The 20,507-nt window shown below is 46.6% G+C and overlaps 2 protein-coding genes and 1 pseudogene across 2 annotated transcripts in view; all 3 read right to left on the bottom strand.

The window, feature by feature from the left end:
* The window catches only part of LOC149334223 (solute carrier family 13 member 4-like), a 53,691-nt gene extending 52,013 nt beyond the window's left edge, over positions 1 to 1,678 (bottom strand). Inside the window, exon 1 of the mRNA XM_089557889.1 lies at positions 1,613 to 1,678. Coding sequence (XP_089414015.1) covers positions 1,613 to 1,678 — 66 coding nt within the window. The remainder of the gene's footprint in view (positions 1 to 1,612) is intronic.
* Positions 1,679 to 1,896: 218 nt separating this feature from the next.
* Positions 1,897 to 9,260, bottom strand: LOC149334224 (uncharacterized; annotated as a pseudogene).
* Positions 9,261 to 13,202: 3,942 nt separating this feature from the next.
* LOC149334225 (uncharacterized) lies at positions 13,203 to 19,812 on the bottom strand. Its single transcript, XM_089557890.1, has 3 exons — positions 19,705 to 19,812; positions 14,500 to 14,640; positions 13,203 to 13,268 (listed from the first exon to the last, which is right to left on the bottom strand). The coding sequence occupies exons 1-3, from the start codon at positions 19,810 to 19,812 to the stop codon at positions 13,203 to 13,205; spliced, it is 315 nt and encodes a 104-aa protein (XP_089414016.1).
* Between the last annotated feature and the right edge of the window lie 695 nt (positions 19,813 to 20,507).

A 20,507-nucleotide genomic window follows, 5' to 3' on the forward strand; every position in this document is an offset into this window, starting at 1 on the left:
CTAAGTCATGGAGTTTTAAGCAATAGTTGCTTCTGGCGTGATTTCAATGACTGCGTTCGACTTTTCATCAGTATGTGCGTGAAAAAAATTGGCACAGGCTTAGCTTGGTTAAGGCCGGAAGGTTGCGAAAGCAAATTACGAGCAACTTTATTGACTAAAGTAGTGAAAGGCGAAAGCCTGAGTGATGTACGGAACGCAGGAATTAGCTTGAAGTGCTATTGAGGTGTGCACTAAACCACAGAGTTGGTAATACTGCTGTCACACGGGCACTTTCGATCGCGATCAAGTCGATCGAAATCGAATTCGATGTAGATCCGACGTCGCTACACGGCGAATTCAATCGCGATCGACCGCGATCGTGATCAACCGCATGGAGCACGATTTAGGGTTGCGGGATGCGTTGACAAGATGGCGGCGCCCTGCTCGCCCGCTTCGGAATAAATGCATGTCACCGCTGGATTCTTCGACGCGATAGCTCGCTCAAATGGTAGCGGTTCGCTTTTATTTCGCATACTCTCGCCCACGCGTAGAGGTTTAAGCGATAACGAGCACTTGTTTTTCAGATAATTTGGCAATTTTCAAGCTATTAGGCCTAACTAAATGCAGTGCGTTTACCTCGCAAGAGCGACACCTGGCGAAGCAGTTCTCTTGCTTTTAGTCAGTTGTTACATTTTCTACTATTTGCAGTTTTTCTTCTTGGAACCAAAAAAAGGCTTGCAATGCACAGACCCTAGCTACCAGTAATTACGGAAGAAAACTTCTTCATCACAGAGTTGATGTGCTCTGGCGCCTTGTCACTAGATGGCGCTACCGTTCACGCGTGCACCGAGCGTTGTTTTGCTGCTGTTCGCTATCGAGTCCACTGCTGGTTGCTGCAGAAAGTAATTAAGCTGCTTTTTCTGCTCATAGTTTGAAATTTTCACAATAAAATTTTTATTAACGATTGTTATTTTTAATTTATTAGAAATCGATAGCGATGATGACAGTAGTGGCAGCGCCATCTCGTATGTACCAATCTAACTATTTGATCGGAATCGAGTGGATACGTGTAGCAGCTGTCCACCTCGATCGCGCTTGAAACTTCAACCGCGTTCGAGACCGATCGCGATCCTAAGTGCCCGTGTGACAGGGGTATAACCTTTCCTTTCCTCCAAATCAACGCAGTCTACAACGCTGTCTATGTAAGAGTGCATCAATGAACGCCGGAATTAGCTTAAAGTGCTATTGAGGTGTCCACTAAACCACAGAGTTGGTAAGACGCCTTTCCTTTCCTAGAAATGAACGCAGTCCCCCATCTTACTGCCTGGGATCTGCGGCGCTCCGTGGCTACCGCTGGGACCGCCCCGACGAACCGACTTGGTAGCTCAGAATTCACCTCGGTATGACGTCACAGACGCGTGACTACCGCCGGGACCACCGCCGGGACCACGCTGAAGGCTCAAAACCTAGCGTACTATTGCTTTCGCAGTAATAAGGGACGCGGCCGGCAAAGGAGTGAAAACAGCAGCACGATCCCACTCGCCCAAACCACGCAGCGAGCTTCGCAATCGGCGCTAGTCGGGGATCGCCACAATGACCACTCGAGCGAAGGGGCGGTTGGAGAAGAACTTACGTACGAACCGAACACGTCAACAGCTTGAGGACTGCTAGGCGGCGCGGGCTGTATTAAAAACCGCATGGTCGCGTGTTGGCGTTTCATTTCGGCTTGAGAGTGCTTTTTCACTAAGCACTGAATCGGCTGTACCAGAAGTCTTGCGAAGGCGGTCGCCCTTTCTGACCTCAATCGACTCGTATGTATTGGTACCCGCTCTGCAACGTCAATAATTGTGGTGGGCAAAAGATGAATATTATATATATTTCATAATAAAAGATTGTTTAATATTTCACGAGGTCACATTAAAAAAGAACACTGTGCAGCGCCACAATATGAGCAGCAGTGTCTGCGTGGTGTCCTGCATTTGGGCCGGGCGAATTTTCGAGCCTTGACCCAAATTATGTGACGTGCCTTGCGTAAAGAAAAGAAAGAAATTTCATCTTTGAAGCAATCGACATCGGCACTGAAACACACGATATGCCTACCTAAAAGAATACCTAGTAATCAATGAACTGAATGTTTTATATTTTATATTTTTGATGAAGTATGCTAGAAAGCCATGGCATCTATATTTAAAGCGCTCAGCTCAGCTTGCCACACCTGTCTCCGCCACTGACTTGCCTTGGCGCTCTTTTTATTGCGAAAGCAATACTACTCCCAAGAACGGCCCTTCGCCTGGCGGCGGCCATTTGCCACGATTGACCTTTACAATGAACCCTGACGTCATACCATGCCTACCTAGTGACATTATGGCGTGACTTCATACCAGGAGCGAGAGACGGGCTACCAACTCGGCTCATCAGGTAACGGCGGCCGCTTGTCACGGCGCGCCGCGCTCCTTCCGCTAGAGGCGCTAGAAACGTTATGGCGTGACGTCATGCCAGGAGCGAGAGCCGGGCTACCAACTCGGCTCATTGGGGTAACGGTGGCCGGTTGGCACGGCGCGCCGCGCTCTTCCCGCTAGAGGCGCTGCATATGCAGTAAAACACACCTGCTTTCGCAACCTACCATGCTTCACCAAAGCTAAGCCTCCGCCGCCTCCGCCAATTTTTTTTTCCCATTAACTCTAGGGAATGCGCCAACCAACCTGCTCAGGCAAGCGTTTTAATGACGTTCGAATGGGGTTAACCCACCTTCTTGGCGCTCTTGGTGGAGCTTAGCGACGACTTCCGGGGCTGGCCTTCAACGTGGAGACGCCCTTCGATGGATGCCTCGGACTCCGAAGCCTTGCGACCGATGCAGTGGTGCGGCTGGGAGGTGGCGGCCAGCGATGCACCATCCGCTCCGGGGTCCGCGATCCTGCTTGGCCCCGCCACCGAAAGCGAAGACGTACCGGCGGTCCCTGCCGAATCGTCACCGACAGGCTGCTGCTGCTCGGCGGCCGCTGGCAACGGGCAGCTAGGGTCTGCAACATCAGGCATCATTTCAAGCCGCGTACAAGGTTAGAGCTGTAGCGTGATACGCATATATGGCATGAACGAGGGAATCGAACGCGGATTCGCCTATTGGAGGAAGGAGAAATGGGGCGTGGCTTTTGTCCAAAAGCCAGCACCTTTTTGTGCCTCTCTCCTCGTGTCGCTATCTTTCCAGGAGGGAGCAGGAGGAGAAAACATCTCTTTCGGCACTGTGCTCAGTTGAGAAAGGGAGGTGGGGATGGTCGCTACACTAGGTAACAGTCCCTAGTCCGTGACGCAATTGGTTGCCGCCGCTGCCCGTGCTCTCTGGACCAGGGCCCGCTGGGCCTCCAGGTCCAAGATGGCCAGGGCTGCCTCCCAGCCCTCCCTATTTTGCCGACTTATAACGGCTATATATGTATTGTACTGGCATTCCCACACCATGTGGTATAGGTCAGCATACTGCCCGCAGAATTTGCATCTGCCCGTGAATGTCGGCTCCACGCGTGTTTGTATGGCGGGATTTAAGAAAGATCCCGTTCGGAACCATCTAAGCTGGCACACCTCTGTCGAGACACTTGGCGGGTCTCGGGAGTACCCTCCTGCAGGGGCATACATTGTTTGTAATATCCGCGTAAATATGAACTACACTAGGATGTGAGGTTGAGCGAAATTTCCCCTGTGTAAGCAGGTTCACTGGCTTCACTAAACGTTTCAACTTGTAGCGTTGAACATGCGCCAGTCATTCAGCGCTTACAAAGAGGGGTCTTTGAATCGAAGCCACGATATTTAAGCGGGTTCTTTCACACGCGGATAAAAATCACCGCATGGGGAATTGTTCCTCGGTGCCTTCGTGAGTGGCGTGTTGCATTGTTTTGAACACGGAAATCATGTTTGGTAAGGCGATCTCTAACGGTCCTATCTAAAGGCGCTGACAAGAGTGAGGTCAAGCAGTGCTCGCTGAAAGTGTGAGAAGGGCACTAATAAGCACAATAACAATAGAAAGCCTCGACGCCCCATGTAAGAGAATGCGTGAGAAAAAAAAATGCCGGAAAATGCCTTATCGAACAGAATTCAGGTGCTAAAGAACCGTCTCCTTCGCATGGCTCGGCCCGCAGTAAGATGTGTTGTGTGCAGGTGCATTATCGGTTTTCTTACCAAAGATCAAGAACAGCTGTAGGTTGTGCCTGCCCTCGCTCACCCATAGAAGCCTGTGTTCTTGTAAACATACTCGTAACTCCTGTTCCTTCCCTTTCCTGATAATTTCTGTACTATTCAGGAACACAGTGAGACACTTATGGCGCCTTTATTTTTCTCATAGCCTCCTCCTCTTTTCTGGTGGTGTGGGTGTCCACACTGAGGGATTGCTGAGCTCCACCGCCGGCATTCCACCGCCCCAGCTTCACACGTCCTTCCCGCGACTTCGCCTTCGCACCGAGGGATTCACAGACAGCCCGTCGAAGTGTAGGAGTTAACAATGGCTCACGACGACCAGGCTTTATCAGTGACGTCTTGGGAAAACGCTTATCCTGACAAGTTGTTTGAGCAACGTTGCGAGTAACAATCAAAGCCTGAGTAGCCTAGTTATACCGGCATAGTAAAATAGAGGGCATCATACAGAACAGCACATTATGCAAGTTTTCCTATAAACTTAACGTTTTGTGACTCCATCATTAACTGCTCTACCTATATCCGTCATCGGTGTCTAGCATCTGTTGGATTTGGAATGAAAGCGAAGTTATATATTTCAAACGGAGGCGTTGCTGTAACTATGCGTTGTTTAGAGGCTGAATGGCTCAACGTCCTTTATCGGCAATATTTGAGGATCCTGCGAATTCTCTTACACGAAGTGACACCATAGTAATTTCGTGTTTTAAAAAGCCTGGTAGCGAAACTACCAGCCTATTATGCTGCGTTCGATGTTTTGCGAAAGAGATAGTGCGGCTGACTGCCGTGTGATGCAAAAGGCAGGCACCAAACCACACATTATGCGCGCTCAGTGTATAATCGGCTTTAACTGAAGAACACAGTGGCAGATGCTCCTCGAAGGAAGCTCTCCAACCAGTGGTGGCGGACTATACTTATGGCATCGTCGTCGATAGCAGTGCACCTTCAAGCCACCTTCGTTGCCAGGCTGGCACGTACAAGGCAGTTTAGAGTACCGCCGTGTCATAAGCCGAGCCGTTTAATGAAGAGCTTCCACTGAGGAGCATCGGCTTTGCAGTTTTTTTTTTTTAGTTATATCCGACTACGTGAACCATAGTGGCATCTACATATCAATGAGTACGTACAAGTTGGATTCTCAGCTGGCGGCACGATGTTGGTGGTGGCTCCTACTCGCGAAGCTGCATCCCTTTCATTGCTGGAGGCAGCGCCCCGTGGAGGGACAGGGGACGCTGGGGACTCGGCGTCCGCGGGCGATCGCTGTGCCGGCCGACCGGTGCTGGGCGCTAGGTTGGCGTTTGCACCACTGGTAGAGCCATCGGAAGGCCTACGCGGCAATGCATGCGCCTCGTTCCAGGGGAGCTCATGAGACTGGAATGTCATCATCGACTGCAGAGAACGCAGCGACAAAAAAAAAATTTGCAGGTTCATGACTATAGATAAAGAAACAAAGTAAAAAAAATTAGCAGGTTCATGACTATAGATAAAGAAAGGAGCGTACACAAATTACAGTACCGCTACGCAGCTTCTAAATTAATAGAAGATATCTGTTGGGATCAAATTCTTTGAATAAAGGTGACAGTTGCGCTACATCTGTGGTGGTGGAGGATAAGAATTAATGGAGAATACCTAGGTTATTTGCAATTCGCTGATGACATTGCATTGCTAAGTCCCTCATTAGATGAGCTCCAAAGCATGATCAATGAATTAGGCAGATCAGAACAGTATGCCTTAAAATTAACATGCACATGACCAAAGTAATGTTCAATAGTCTCGCAAGGTAAGAACAGTTCGCATTTGAAAGCAAGGAGCTGGACATGGTAAGGGAATAAATATAATTAGGGCAGGTAGTGACTGCCGATCCAGATCGTGATAGGTAAATAACTAGAAGAATCAGATTGGGGTGGAGCACATATGGCAGGCTCGCCCGGAGCATGAATGGCAGCTTACCAATATCCCGCCAATGTCCTCTATTTAACCGCTGTATCTTACTGGTTGTCACCGACGGGGCAGAAACGTGGAGGCTAACGAAAAAGGTTAAGCGTACGCTAAGCACACCGCACAGAGTTATGGAAAGAAAAATGGTAGGTGTAACGTTAAGAGACCGCAAGCAGGCAGAGTGGGTGAGGAAACAAAATACGGATTAATGGTATCCTAGTCAAAATCAAGAGGAAGGATTAGGCTTGTGCAGGGAATGTAATGCGAAGACAAGGTAGCCGCTGGGCCTTTAGGGTAACGGAGTGGATTCCAAAAGAAGACAAGCGTAGCAGTGGTCACCAGAAAGTTACGTGAATGGGTGAGATTAAGAAGTTCGCGGGGATACGGTGGCTGGAGCTGGCAAAGTACAGGGTTAATTTTAGAGGCATGAGGCATAGGAGAGGCCTTAGGCTACTGCTGCTGCTTATTATGATGTTGATGATGTGGGGGAGCTTTGTATGTTTTCCTCGCTCATCATCACATGAGTGCAACGCTTTTAAATGCGCCGTTGGTCTGACCGGTATTAAAATGGCACGGCGCTTGACAACGCACTCAAATTATAATATGCGGGATCGTCTCGCGGAGATCACCAGACAGAGGGGTGGCCCTATACGATTTGTTCTATACGCGTTGTACTATTCGCTTTGTATATATCCATACTGACGAATTTATGAACCACAAATCATAGTTGAATGAACAACACGCGTGCAGAAGGTCGACACAAGTGGACACACCTTCATCAAAAATAGAATAAACAGAAAGAGCCGCTGCCGTGCCCCACAGGCTCGTCATGCGATATTAGCACGAGAAAGTTTTCTCCCTAAGCATCGCAAAATTTTTTATGAAGCACAAAAATCGAAAGGCGTAAAAAAATCGAAGATGCACTGTGGAGGAACAACATCGGTCCATATCAGATGTCGTTTGGATCTCTTTACTTTTGCGACGGATTTCGGCGTTTTCGTCAATCTAGACCGCCACGCGTTAAAATGAGCAACGCAACATGGCTCCATAATAAAGACGGTCACTTCATGGACAGTACCAAAAGCAAGAGGCCCTGCTCGATGCCATAGTAATCTCGTCAATAGCTGTCAATAACATCTTGTCAACAACTAAACTGCGAGCGCATCTGCAATGTACAAATGAAGCGTGAGACTCTTGCGATTCACTGTTGCGACTATGACTTCGAGGGCGAAGGACACTGTGTTTCCTGATTTTGAGAGAGGTATAATTACTGACAGCCATCGTATGCATATCACGAGAGAGATGCTCGAGGCGCTGGAGATGTATAGAACGGGCAGTGACTGCCTAAGCTTTTTCCTTTGTCCTTCCTATGATGTTCCTATATATTTTTACCAATGTTTTTAATGAAATTCAGTTGTAAGATAGCGCTTGTCTCTTTCTATTCTCGTCTTCGTGTTCGTCGTCTTCTGCGCGCCTTGTTTGTCAAGAATCCAACTTTCCCTTTGCTATGTCGCCTGTCGCAGCCTCAATGCCAGAACAACATCTCTTCAAGCTCAGTCTTCCCCGGTTCTTCGGCCACGATGTGAAGGGCTTATTTAACCCTTGCCAATATGTATTGCACTTTTTATGATGAAGACGAGTCCTCTGGTAAAATATTGTCTAGCACTCAGTGGCTTCGCGCCGACCCTGGGATGAAATTTAGGCATCGAAAGGCTAGAAAGAATTCTGCCTTTTATAAATTTTATTCGGGGAATGACTCGAATCACGTACTTCCCATGGTCACGTATAGCGCTCGCATGCCAAGCATTGCTGGATATCAAAACGTGGCGTCACATGTTAGTCGTCAAACTACCCCGTCTGTTTTAGAGGGGCTATCTGAAATTTCACATGATGGGGAAAGTGGAGTCTCACGTGATTATGCTCATGCTCAGTGCAGCAAAATCTGACCAATAAATTGCTTTCTCCGCTCGCACCAACTATTTCCAATGGTTATAGAAAATGAGAGATGTATCGAACGTCCGAAACTCCCCCGGTGATCTTGGAGAGTTCAGCACCTCGGGGCATGTTGTGGCAGCTAGGCGCACACAGAGTAGGCACAGCCTATTTTAGGGCACAAGTTTGCGAGTTGCATCGCTCTTGTTAGTAGGCAGCCAGCGAATCTGTTTCGACCGCGCCCGCCACTTGGCCTTTCCCTGTGCGGCATGGAGGCCTGAATAAGGCTCTGTGCACAGGCCATTTGGGCACAATTACTTGAGCAAAATAAACAATTGTCTTGTTGCAAATACGATATTTAACGCCCCTACATCGCAGATGCTAACGTGATCATAAACTTGATCTTTATCTCGGGCGAATAGCAGTAAAAGGCTGGATTTCCTAAAAAGCTCTCATCATGCATGCGAGATATTATAAATAAAAGATTATCTTGGTTATCCACAACTCCGTGAGAGAGAAAGGTCACAAGATGAAAAGAAATCGGCAAAAGTCACAACTTGCTTAAAATGTGCACGGCACACAAAGCTGCCCCAGTGTGCTAATCCTGATGCCGATAAACAACAATTTAGAAAAAAGCAACCGCTCTGGTCGCATCATACGTGTTTCTAATGCAGTCATTTAGCGTATCCTTCCATCTAACCTGCTGCGTGGCTCTGTGGTTATGTCGTTCAGCTGCTGGCCCAAAACACGCGGGTTCGATCCCGGCCGCGGCGGTTGAACTTCGATGGAGGCGAAACTCTGGAGACCCGTGTACTGTGCGATTTCATTGCATGCTAAACAAGCCCCGGTGGTCGAAATTTCCGGAACCCTTCACTACGGCGTCCCTCATAGCCTGAGTCACTCTGGAACGTTGGAACCTTATAAATCATATATCTGTCTGTGAGAAAAAGGCGGTCTAGCCATGCGGAAATGATGTCGTCGGGAACCCATTTCCGTCCTACTCTCCACCGGAAAGAAATGCACACCTGCAAGTTGTCGTTCATGAAGTCGAAGACGAGTCGCCTGACGAGCGCCAGCACGAGCAACACGGCGAGCGTGTCGTGGACCAGAAGTGGCACGACAACGGCCGTCGACAGGCACACCAGCGCCACGTTGCGGAGCCGAGTGCCGAACTCCTGCAGCAGGAACAGCGAGAGGCGCTGCAGGACGCTGGTGGAGCCCAGTACACGCACCATCATCACGTCCACCAGCACGACCAGCAGGCTGCCCTGCACAGCAAAACAGATGGCTACAAGTTCCGAACGCAAGGCTTGCAGAATGCTTGCCGGTGTTCTGAAGCGCCGAACCGCAATAACGGGTGCCATATATTTCAGTGATCGGACACATGTCTGCAGCTACACACCAGTGTAACTTCTATTTGCTATGAGGTATTCGAACGTGCGCTATACCCTCACGTGGTATAACACTAATACCCGTGCCACACGCTCACATGAAACGGCAGTAAATGCTTAAAGCCTTAGGTTTGTTCACGCCATTATTTTCGGAGTTGGTGCTACACGTCCACATTTAATCCCATCATCGAAAGTGACGATGACGATAACGCTTGCAAGGTAACAAGTTTCATCTGTATATAAACATTGCTAATGAGCACAATACATGAGGAATGTTGTTCAAATGTAATAAATAAATGATTTTCCAGAAAATACGGCTGTTTCAGCTTTACAAGTCGAAAAAGTAGCCATAAACTCCAATGTCAGCACCCAAGTCGAGAGTACCTGGCAATAAGGCTGGTTAAAATGGCGCTCTTCGCATCCAAAATGCGGTATAGATGCCTCATCTGACTGAATGTTAAGATTTAATCATTTCCTACTGGTTAGGAAGTTGTTACAAACTAATCTGCAGGCTTTTCTGCGTGTGGAATGGGAACGAGAGTACGAATTGCACGGGCGAATGAGTTGTGGCGAACTCAGAAAGTCGCGAATGGCAGTAAGGCTAATGCCATTAAATTTATGCGTGTGGCACCGCACGAATGCCATTAAAACTTAAGGCGGTAAGCATTTAATGGCATTAGATCTGTCCGTGCGGCACGGCTATTACACAAGGACCACTTTATTACCTGTTCATCAGAGCTTTGGCGCCAGTTTGTCGTGTCTAATTGCAGCTACGGAATATTTCAGACAGTTAGAACAGGTTCGCATAGTGGTAAACAAATTTAAGCACGCTTCTTAAACACGCAGAAGGCATTTCACGCTGTTCCCACAATCCCAGCAAAGCACAGCTGATTGCTTTTAGGGGTTTCCTTTAGGCAGCCCCCGTTATGTTTCCTGGGAGGGGGGGGGGGGGGGGGGTTGGCAGCAGAGAAAATTACTCTTCCAACTCAGTCTTCTTGTCTTTGAATATTCGTTTTTGTTTTGGCAATTCGTGACTTTTTATGAGGTTGCGGTGGCGCATGAATTCTTAAGTATGATTGAAACTATTTTTGACTCATGCTTTATCGTAAAAAGACTGACGTCTTCACTTTTTTTTCATTGTGGTTCGCTATAGGAATCACTAATAACTAACTTCGTGTAACTAGTGATGTTACCATTTTCCGTTTTGCAGCAAAAGCTGTAATCACTTTGCACGTGATTAAGATAGGCCCCGAGTAGGCGCCCAAAAACAGAGGTCTAGGACGGTTTGCAGGAAAAGCAGCTTGAATGCGTGCACCACAGGCAAAGGTGTGACTACACACCTATACCGCACATCACTATACCGCACATGACTGGAATTTGCTACCTGATGACGTGGTGTCTGTGGAATCTCATGATGAGTTTTCGTCTCTGCTTTATGACCATTTGTGTAGTACGTAGTTAGCATATTTTGTTACGGGTTTGTTTGTTTGTACCAGTTGTCTTGGTATTTCTGTCACTATACAATGTAATGTTTCCACTCCTACCTTAGTCCTGGAAAGGACTGATAGTATGTAATAAATAAATAAATAAATAAAATAAATATACAGAGTCCAGAGCATCCCCGGGCGCTCCCAACTTACTGCCGCTCCCTGCTACGCTTTGCCTTCTCTTGGAATCTACTCCGTTACCGTTAAGGACCAGCGGTTATGTTGCCCTCGCAATACATGCCCTGCCCAGGCCCATTTTTCTCTCTCGATTAAGACTAGGATGTCGTTAAATCGGGGTTGTCCCTTCACCCACACTGTCTACTTCCGGTCTCTTAACGTTACACCTATCATTTTTTCTTTCCATAGCTCGCTGCGTTGTCCTTAACTTAGGGTGAACCCTTTTCTGCCAAGTTTCCATGTTCCCACGTTTCTGCCCCGTAGGTGACTACCGGTAAGATGCAGCTGCATAAAAAACTTTTCTGTTGAACGATATCGGCAAACAGCCTTTAATGATCTGAGACAACCTACCGTATGCGCTCTACCCCATTCTTATCAGAGTTTTTTCACATTGATCATCCAAATCAGTGGCCACTACCTGCTCAAAGTAGGCGTATTGCCTTACCATTACCAGCACCTCGCTACCAATTGGGAACTGCTGTTTCCTTGCGATACTGTTGAACATTACTTTGGGGTTTTCTGCATGTTAATTCTGAGACCTAGTGCTCTGCACTACTTGTCTAATTCATTGATCATGCTTTGCAGCTCATCATGCATTGTAGGCAATGGCATCAGTCAATTGCAAGTTACTTAATTATTCTCCATTAAATCTTATCCCCAGATGTTCCCCATCCAAGTCTGGGAACACTCCCAGTACAGGCTGTGAGCAGCACTGGCGAATCGTGTCTCCCTGCCTGACACCCTTCCATATTGATATTTTATTGCTGACTTTACGAAGTACCATGGTAGCTGTGCAGTCGTTACAGATATCTTCTAGTATTGTCGCTCAAGACTCTTCTACACCCTGATTCCGCAATGCCTGCTTGACTTATCAGGTTTCAACTGAGTCAAGTGCTTTCTCGTAATAAATGAACGCCATAAAAAGGGGTTGGTTGTATTCTGTGCATTTGTCTATCATTGATAGTTTGAATAGTGTCTATTGTCGAGTATACTTTACGAAATCCTTAGTAGATGGCTTGTAGGTAACAGACAGTAAGCTGATCGGTTTATAATTTTTCAAGTCCTTGACGCCTCCTTTCTTATGACTTAATGTTAGCGTTCGTCCTAGCTTCTCGTACGCTCGAGGTCATATGGCATTAGGTATACATGGTGGCTACTTTTCCTAGCACAATCTCTCCTCCGTCCTTCACGAAATCTTCTGTCACCTGAAACTTACCAGCTGCTTTCTCTCTTTGAATTACTCCTAAGGCTTTCTTTACTTCATCTTTCGTTACTGGCGCAATGTCTCATTGCTGTGCTATACTGCCTCTCGCATTAATGTTCTGATTACATTGGCTACTGTATAGATTTATGTAGAACATCTTAACTATCTTGTCCATAATGCTAATGACACTGCCCACTTTGTCTCTTAGCGCATACATCTTGTTTTTATCTGTACCTAGTGTTCTCTTGACTGCTTTTAGTCTACCTTCGTTCTCTACAGCATGCTAGATTATCTCCATGTTAAACCACCATGATGTGCTCCATGATGCGTAATCTTCAGGGAATATCTATTTTTCCATGCTGATCACAAATATGTCCTTTAATTTTATGTTAACAAATTCTTGCACACTTATGGATTATACTATGTAACGTTTGCCAACAGCTTTCAAGAAAGTTTGCAGGCGGTAACTGTAAAATCGTGGCCATTTATTTTTCTTAATTTAAACGTATGCAATAAGACAAAGTATCATCCTACATATCACAGAAGCTGAGCTGCAATGTTTGGATGCGGTCGCTTTATAACAGCAACACAAAATTTTCCTGCCGTTTCTGAAGCGGCAAACTTCAAATCCCTGTAATTCAACATCGTTTACAGACAAAATGGTAATATTTGGCCTTATTTCTCACCTTGATCTGACGAGAAAGCAATGGCATGCATACCACAAAGTTCCGGGCCGCAAAATTTCTTAGAAGCTGTGGGCAAAAAGTTGCATAATATATTACTTACGATCTCAAGGACTTGCTTCACATAAAATGAACGAATTATTTGGAGCCTAAATGCCAAAATATATGTTCCCTTACGAGTTGATATATGTGATATCATTAGTAAGAACTTTTTTAGACACCCTCTTCAGCCCTTAATTTAGTCCCCGTGGGGCTCTTGAACGTCCACAGGTATCCGACGGTACACGGGCTCCTTGCGCTTCGGCTGCATAGAAAAGCAGCCGAAGTGGTCAAGATCTAGCCCGCTTTCAGAGGCTCAGGTGCTTAGCGTCCCAACCACTCAGCCATCACGGCTCTACCTGAATATAATACCAGCGGCACATCGCATGGTCCACATCAGATATCCCACGCGCCTCACGCCGCATACGAGATCACGGAGGTCCACCTCATGCTTCGAGTGTTCCACGAGAACTCCATGCCACCTAGAAAAGGAAGCGCCTCCTTTTCAGCGCGTAAAAACCTTCGTGAACTTCTCTTGCTCTGAGAGTAAGAGTGGGACAAACGCTGTTCTTCATTTAAGTCTGGGGGTTGATTATAATCGAGACCTGGGTGATCCGGCTCCTGGACGGCACCGAGGGGCATGTCTTGCTCTCACTTTCATCACGTCGTGTTCCTGAAATCCTTCTACATAAGCGTTGTGCCATAAAATAAGATGGTCACACTCATCACGCCCAAAATACCGTCCTGATGCGCAGCTGCGTCGCCCGGCACGAGTGGTATTGAGCGCTGAATGGACGTATTGAACCCATTCAATGGGCAGATAATACTTCTAGTACCGGATCATTTTCATTATGCATTGACTGATCTTTCATGCGCGACGGATGCATGGTGTTGTTGCGCTGTCCAATGTGCTCCTCATAAAAAGACTTCCTACTATAGGACGTTCGGTGCTATAGGTTCATCAAAGCCAGTGAACTGAGGCTCATTCGTGAGCTCTCCCAACAAAGCATTAGGTACCAAAGAAACTAATCTGGCACGGCCAAATCACTCGCAAAAAAGAAATACGCTTGAAAATCTAATAAACTTAACTACTAGCACCTGCTATAAGCTTGATATCAAAGAACTATGATTTCAATCCAAGTTCACTCCTTCCAGGTGCTCGACAAGACTCTCAGTACCAATACGCAAAGTCCTGTGAATCATCCGAATTAGCCAAGTCGTTTGTCTAACGTAGATTTTAAGGCTAATTGGTCGTGCGTGCGTCGAAAGTGCGTGCGCCCCTTGGGTGTGGATTCCATGATAAGTTTTAGAAGAGACTGCAAATGGTTTACATTTAACCGCTCCTTGTGCGTTAGATATCTGCTAACAGTTTTATTAGGGGAACGCATAATTGAGAACGGCATTTCTCGACAACTTCCATCCACTTCTCAACACTAGCGCCAGACGATCTACAGAGCTTTGCAGCTCCTTCCAGGAGAGCGATGACCGCCGCGTACCGTAAGCTCGGCGTCGGTGCTCGGGGTGGCCTCCAGGTCGGAGAAGACGAAGAGCGGCAGGAGCGCCATGATGGGCGGCGGCAGCGCCTCCGTCAGCTGCACGATGGACACTGTCGCCAAGCAGAAGCAGCAGCGGGACTTCTGCATCCACGGACAGTGCGACAGAGTACCGTGTGTGTTAGCGCCTCTTGTCGACTCAGTGAAAAGAAACTGCGCAATCGCTTTACGCCGTACCAGTACTTAGGAAAATTCATCCCATCGCTTTTGACCATAGATATGCACATTACCGAGATAGAGCCACATTATTTCATACCACGTGTGCCTGCCTACAAAACAAGGCAGTGCCTTCGCACCGAAATTCAAGATGGAGCTTTGGCAGGAGGCCTTGTCTAGCATGGTCGTGCGGGACCTGTAAGCCTTTATAGAGCTAGCCTGTCGAATGACTGTCTGAATGGGGGCCCTAGACTAGACAAAAAAAGTCCGGAGCGACCTATACTGCAACCATCCAGAAGGCTTTCCGAGTGTTGGTTGTTCTTTTTTTACTCTATGTATTCGTCAGCAGTCTAAATGTGCCAACAGTGCTAACACGACATGAGCTAAGAGTTTTAATCCATAGCACAATTGTGCTGCCTGAAGAGGTGCCTTTGAAATGAGCCGTGTTTAAGCCATCGATAAGGTGCCGCCAGTTCAAGGTCTGGACGAAGATGTCATTGTTGTTTACTTATTGTTTATCGGATTATTCACCGCGACATAGAACTGGGTGTCTTCCCCATACATTATTTTAACAATACTAATGTAAGTAGGTTTTCTGAGTGTCTTAATCTGCTCCTTTCAAAAGTATGTACTTATGAAAGATACACCAAAAATTTCACCGGTATAAGGTCATGGAATTCCCTTCCATACGAAATTAAATTACTCCGCAAGAGTTCCATTTTTCTTAACAGTACTAAAAAAAATTAAGCTTCGCAAATCATAATTTAATTTTAGCTGAGCATGATGTTATGTTTGTTATTCTTCGCCGTTGTTACACTTATGCCATACCGCTCCTTGTGGTGCTTTGTACATAAGTTAACGTGCAGTTATTTACTAACGATATTGTTGTTACTGGGGCCCATCTATATTCCTGTGACAGTGCCTAGTGAACACTTCCTTTGTACTTGTTTAGACTATGTCACATCGCATTACGAGGTCCCCCTAACAGTTTTTTAACCACGGGACCTCCTACAATACTAATTTCTTGCACTTGTTTGCTTGTATTGTTAATGCCGAATAAACATCAAATTGTACTTAAGACGCAGCTTGCCGGGCTCGCTTGTTGCCGACTAAGAAGGCTAGGAAGCGTCAGTAACCAAATCGCGATTCCGATGCGCAAGCCTCATCTGCAGGGGTGGTTCTTGCACAGACTACGCTATACGGTTTCCTCGACCTCTCAGCGGCGAATGGTATGATCCAAGGGAGGCGAAAAATGATATTGAACACAAGAATAACGCTATCGGAGATATGGAATGGACGTACGCACGTATGGAATACGAAAGAAAATTCACCGCGACGAAAAGCCATTTGGTGTACCGTACAGGGCGATATCGCCTATTTATTTGACAAAAAAAAAAGATCAGTCCTGATTGTGAAACCGCGTGCGTTGATTTTTTTCTGCCTGCTACCATCAGTATCATCATCATTAGCCTGCCTGATGATGATGATGATGTCACAAAGCAAAGGCCTCTCTCATGTCTCTGAAATTAACCATGTCTTTTGCCGGGCGCGGCCAACGTACCCCCGCAACCTTATAAATTTCATCCTCCCACCTAACTTCGTGCCGCCCTCTGGTACACTTGCCTTCTCTTGAAATCCACTCCGTTACCCTGAAGGACCAGCGTTTATCTTGCCCTCGCCTTACATTCCCTGCTCAAGCCCATTTCTTCCTCGCGATTTCGACTACGATGTAATCAACCTACGTTTGTTCCCTTACCCACTGTCCTTTTCTGGTCTCTTAACGTTAAATCTATCATTTTTCTTTCCATAGCTCGCTGCGTTGCCTTTAACTTAAGCTAAACCCCTTTTTTGGCTAGCCTCCACGTTTCTGTCCCATAGGGGACTGCCTGTAACATACAGCTGGCAGGGTCTGTATAGGTGTCACAAAAAACGGCGCACATTTGGAAAGGAGGTGTGACGTGAAAGGAATCTCGTCCGCATGAGCCGCAGAAGAATCGTGAAGCTTGAAGAAAAGATCCCCGATTATCCACCTCGCCGCTCTCAGTGATGCATCTCTCCACTCCCTGCGGACGCAACAGCACCGAGTGGGAAAGAAGGAAACTCGTACCTTCTGGAACCATCTCCACTCTTGTCAAATCGCGACCCGTTGGAGGTTGACAGAACGGCTGTACATTTGACGTTAAGTGCATTAGCATGACTGCCTTTGCTCGATGTGACGAACAAACGCTGCGGCGCCTATAAATGAAGCACGTTTATCAGCGTCGGTCAACACATGCCGCAGTTCTCGCTTCAAAGAAGCGCCCCCGCTTGGCTCCCGGCCAAAGTTTAAGAATAAATTTAGGTGTCGACCGACAGCCCGACAGCACGGTCCGACCTTTTTCGCCGTTCCTAATGCTTCTTTCAAACGAGAATAGATGGCACCACGCAATATAGACTTATATATAGATCAGACAATATAGATCACCCAGATTCTGACGACATACAGCACGTTTAGCTGGATCATTTGGTGGTGCGGCGTGTGCGTGCAGTTGTCTAAGTGCGCCAAGGCACGAAAGGACTGCAGCTGCTGTCGACACCGAGTCATTTAACTACTTCATGTTCTCCTTGCTGGGATTGCATAGATGGGCGGAAAAGTAGCGAAGATGTGGTCCTGGGGTCATTGGGAACTCGTTATCGAAATATATTCATTGCAAGGTTTTTTCCTTCTTCTGCAGGACCGCTTAGACCGTGGTTAACTATACCACCTCTTAAAGATAAACGATCGGCCTCGGTGCACACAATCCCGCATTTGGGCCAAAGAGACTACACATACATTCAAGCACTGTTTGTGCAGCGACACTTTTCAGAACTTATTGGACCAGCTTACTAGTTAACGAACTAAAATCCAAAGAAACCATCGGCATTGTCATGTCCAGCACTCTTGGGCAAAAATATTTAATATTAGGATATTAAATATTGGGATATTATAAGCTGCTGCTAAGGAAACATCGAAGGAAATTGGCCATTATTTTGATGCGTAACAAAATCTTTCTTTTTAAGTTTTCCATCACTCTCATCGAGTAGTGAAGACGGTCATTGAAGAGCAGTGGGGGAACTTTTTTGACGATAGCAAAAAAAGTGAATAGCAATATAATGCGAGCCGCCTATTAAACATGTGTATAAATTGATTGTTTAGTGAAATCTTAAACTATATAAAAATGATTTCATAAACATTTTATTGTTAAAAATACTTTAGTTCTGATATGCTGGGTATGCTAAAAGGTACTGGAGCTTTTCCCTGAAACACCTCATATATACTTCTAGCATTCGCGCTTCATTATCATGCCTCCCAATGCGGCCTATAAAGGAGTTCGCAACGCTCTGCTCAATTACCCAGAACGTAGGAAGGAAACACGGATTTCGAAGTACCGGCATTCAGAGGAAGTTTAGTGTGACGGATCTTGCTACAGCCTTGTCCCCCTGAAATGTCCAATATCAGCTACACTTTGATTTGAGCTAGCTGGTTGTTGGAGGACATGTTTACGCAAAAAGTGTGCTGGCGCTAAAGGACGAAGACAATACACACAGCAAGAAAGGACTGGCGCCAACTTCCAACTGAGTTTATTCACGGAAAAAAACCACTTAATAAACACACGGCATGCAATAAGATAAAGACAACCAGATACAACGAGTGATTTAACAAAGACACACGTGCCAAAAGGACCAAAGCAATGATTATAACGCTGACATAGGCCCACTAAGAAAACTAATCTATTCATCTGACAGCGACACAGATGGCTTGCTTATGCAGCTATGGCCCCTCTGCTTGATGTAATATGCTTATTATCTCACGCTCTAATCTGTCTTTAGGCCTTGGAATGAATCTAGTGTTTTCGAAACTGCGACGGCATTTGCAGCTTTGCAGTGAGTGGCCATGTGGCTGCCGTAGCCATTTTTTACAGCAATCTTGTGATCTTGTGCTGCCTGACTCTTTCATTGCAGAACTGACCTGTCTGGCCAATATATTCCTTACCGCAGCTTAGAGGCACAACGTACACAACATCAGCCGTGCATTCAATGGCGCGGATTTGGTTAGAGCGGAAGCTTGGGCGAGTTGGTACGATATTTTTCTGAAAAACAGCGCGAACTTGGGCGAGGACAGAAGAAAGACACATGAACGGGCGCTGTGTTTCTTTTTGCACTGCCTAACCATTCTTTGTTCAAGGTGCGAACGCGCGACAGCTTGCAGGGAGCAGAAAGCACCACATTGATCCTATACCACATGGCCACTTTCTTCAAGTTGCGCGAAAGCCGATGGATATAGGGAATCACCACCGTCGGTTGTTTTTCGTTATCCTTGTTTTTTTACCCTGTTCACCCTTCAACGTCCGCTTGCGCTTCTTGACCAGGTCGTCACTAATACTAATGATGAGGTGTTCCGGATACGCGGCTTGATGAATGCGTTCAGTTTGCGCATCAAATCTCTGTGCCATCTCATGTTCACACGATTTATCCAATGCTGCATTCAGGCATGTCGTAACGATTCCCCGCTTGAGTAGCTTGGAATGTGCGCTACTAAAAGGCAGTAGCTCTTTGCACGATCTCGGGTTGAAGGACCAACAGTTTTGAAAACCCTAGATTCATTGCAAGGCCTAAAGAGCGATCGAAGAGGGAAATAATTAGAAGCATATTATATCAAGCAGAGGGGCCATATCTGCATCACCAAGCCATCTGTGTCGCTGCCAGATGAAGAGATTAATTTTCTTAGTGGGATTTTGTCAGCGTTATAATCATTGCTTTGGTCCTTTTGGCACGTGTGTCTGTTAAATCACCCATTGTATCTGGTTGTCTTTATCTTTTTGCGTGCCGTGTGGTTATTAAGTGGTTTTTTCCGTGAATAAACTAAGTTCGAAGTTGGCGCCAGTACTTCTTGTTGTGTGTATTGTCTTCGTCTTTTAGCGCCAGTACGCTTTTTGCGTAAACATCTCCAATATCACTTCGCGTGGAGCCCACCTGGCTTTCCTGGAAGAGCATTGGGCTGAGCAGTAGCGGGCAGGCGACGCCAAGGCATGCCAGGAAGCGGGAGTAGTGCCGACCACCGCTGTGCTGCTTGGCAGTCATCTTCCTGCACGCAGATGACTGCAGAGATAATTCCAGGTACTTGGACCATGGCGGCTAAACGAGCGGCCTGGGAAGTTTTTTCTGCTCGCAAGAAGAGCCACATGCCAGGATTTTCTGCTGCAACAATCTTTACGGCAGAGGCCTCCCATCCCTTTTCGAAGCGGCTGTCCGTGCACCGAATTCCGAAACAATGACGTGCTGCTTCTGAGACGCTTTTGCAGGCGTACGAAACACGCACAGTTCTCCGAGTCTCTGCATTTGCTATACTAATGAAAACACGATGGACACCGCTTTCGCTCTTTCAAATTAAATTGACATGTTCACTTTCTTCGCGAATACTCTGCACATCCTCCACTTGCAAATGAGCAGCTGAAATTAAAGGACACAAGTCAAGAAAGTGCAAATAAGATAGATATCTGCAGCCCAAGAAGCACCTTCACATTACATACACACAAACACGAACGAACCCTCTTTTTTCAGAGTATAACAGCTGCGTCTCGTACGCGTGTACCGAACAGCCAAAAATAAAGTCACGTGTCAAATTTAAAGCTCAAGCTAGAGCTGGCATACTCCTAAGGGCCACTGATCTAGTGGCAAAGAAAAGGTTGCATTTCGATTTATACAAGATATTTGAAACATCGCTTATGGGGTTTGTGTTTTTGTAATTTCAGTGTGATTCCTTTGCTGCAGTTCTG

Source organism: Amblyomma mixtum, chromosome 8, assembly GCF_055824585.1.
Source record: "Amblyomma mixtum isolate Tamu chromosome 8, ASM5582458v1, whole genome shotgun sequence".
NCBI lineage: Eukaryota > Metazoa > Arthropoda > Arachnida > Ixodida > Ixodidae > Amblyomma > Amblyomma mixtum.

Excerpts from the sequence above, each read along its gene's own strand:
- LOC149334225 (XM_089557890.1), bottom strand. The coding sequence starts at position 19,812 with ATGACTGCCAAGCAGCACAGCGGTGGTCGGCACTACTCCCGCTTCCTG. Across the intron at positions 14,641-19,704 it reads TGCTCTTCCAGGAAAGCCAG|AAGTCCCGCTGCTGCTTCTG; the intron begins GTGGGCTCCACG and ends CCGTGGATGCAG. Across the intron at positions 13,269-14,499 it reads GCACCGACGCCGAGCTTACG|CCGAAGCGCAAGGAGCCCGT; the intron begins GTACGCGGCGGT and ends TTTTCTATGCAG.